This window comes from Peromyscus leucopus, chromosome 1 (assembly GCF_004664715.2).
Source record: "Peromyscus leucopus breed LL Stock chromosome 1, UCI_PerLeu_2.1, whole genome shotgun sequence".
Classification (NCBI taxonomy): domain Eukaryota; kingdom Metazoa; phylum Chordata; class Mammalia; order Rodentia; family Cricetidae; genus Peromyscus; species Peromyscus leucopus.
This window is the reverse complement of record NC_051063.1, coordinates 180,485,741-180,487,578: the sequence shown is the minus strand read 5'-3', so window position 1 is coordinate 180,487,578 and position 1,838 is coordinate 180,485,741. Positions and strand designations below refer to the sequence as shown.

Genomic DNA, 1,838 nt, shown 5'->3' with positions numbered 1-1,838 from the left:
AACAGTTCAAGCTAAACAACTGTCTCACTTATCCAGAGGGTCTAGTCCAGTTCCATGGGGGCTCCTCAGCTATTGGTTCACAGTTCATGTGTTTCTACTGGTTTGGCTATTTGTTTCTGTGATTTTTCCAATAATGGTCTCAATATCTCTTGCTCATATCACTCCTCCTCTCTCTCATCAATTGGACTCCTGGAGCTCCACCTAGTACATGATGATCCCCAATTTCTTAGCTTTTAGAATAAAAGCAAAGAGATACCTTCATGTCATGGAACTGTTTAGGCAGCATTGTAACAGACTTGCTAAACAACACCTGGTCATATGTGAGTCTAATGTTCAATAATAGATGAAAGAATATTTACTTTTTTCATAACACACAAATCACCATGTTAAATTACCTTCTCCTACAGCAGAGAAAATGATTCTTGGGTTATGATTTGTTATTATGGATGAGGATGAAGGGGCAAATTGTGGGGAAGCATGTATCTAGGAATGTAAATATGTTGATCATCCACAGCCTTGGATTGTCAAATGCCACAGTATAGATAACTAATATGAAGGACATTGAGTAGGAGAGGACAAAGGTACAGACAAGAGTCAAGATGGTTTTTGTGGCTCTGTCTTCAGGGGAGACTCTGGGGGTGTGTTGTGTACTGTGGATGTGCTGTAACTGACTCTTGTGCCTACAGAGGATGCTTACCATGTATTCACTGGTCCAGATCATGAGACCCAAACAGAGACCATCAGTGAAACAAAGCAATGACAGGTTTAGTAAAGTTACAGTATTGTCAAAAACAAATACTGAGCAGTATCCCAACTTGATTTTCTTGGTGAAGTTCTTGCTAGTATCAGGTCCAATCACATCTATAGCTGTTTTGGTGTTTAGAAGCAGATGCACAAGCCAGCTGAGTGAGCAGGACTGAACCATGTACTTGGAGACTCTGTGTTTAAGCTTCATCCACCTAGAGTTGGTGGGGCTGATTGTGATTGCTTGGAAGCAACTCAAGAGGCAGGTGCAGTGCAGGGAAATGGCCCGGGCCACTCGATTACTGTAGAGAGTGAGCTTACATAAAAGGTCACCCAGGAGATATTGCAAGCCCAGCTGTACCATTATGTGAGGAATTACTCTTGAGATAATAACCAAGGAATTGGCTAAAGTCAGGTGCCTTAAAATCTGGTCTTTGGGCATCAGACTTTTTCCAGTGAATACAGACATTACATAAGGAAGAAGAACTGACCAATTGCCAAGAATTCCCACAGCTGTTAGAGAAAAGAAAAGAATCCCCATTGGCAAGTTCTCAGGAACCATGTTCTTTTCACCTGAGATAAATAAATTTAATCACATCAGTACAACCAGGAAGAAGACATGTAAATGTGTGTTAATTTTTAGGAGCTCAAATTGTTTCATAGTCTCATCAGGCCAATTGTCTGTCTTAGCTCAAGTTACCCAATAAATAGGATACAATGTCATGATCAAACACATTGTGGGTTATCAAATGTGGGAGTAAAAAAGAGATGGAAATTGGACTCATAGTTTTCATAATCCCGCTAATTCTTTATAGTCTTCACAGTTCCACTAATGCTCTTTTTTTCTAAATTAATATTCAACATATACTTCTAACATTCTGAAAGAATTGAGTGTATTAATGTCAACATTAGACTTAATTGCTTTCTGTAGTGCATCTCTAATACACAAAAGTGGAAATTTACCACTATTCCAAGAGACACAGAAACTGGTGAGAAGAGGAACGAAAAGGGTAAATACACGTCAACACACAGGCTGAGAGAAACCAGAAAAAAAACAAACGGTAAGAAATTCTGAAAATTTGAATCTGATGAAA

The 1,838-nt window shown here is 39.1% G+C and overlaps 1 protein-coding gene across 1 annotated transcript; it reads right to left on the bottom strand.

Annotated features, from left to right (window-relative positions):
• Positions 1-427: 427 nt before the first annotated feature.
• Positions 428-1,306, bottom strand: LOC114710856 (vomeronasal type-1 receptor 2-like). The gene has a single exon (XM_028895149.1). It carries the CDS (start codon positions 1,304-1,306, stop codon positions 428-430), a length of 879 nt encoding a protein of 292 aa, XP_028750982.1.
• Between the last annotated feature and the right edge of the window lie 532 nt (positions 1,307-1,838).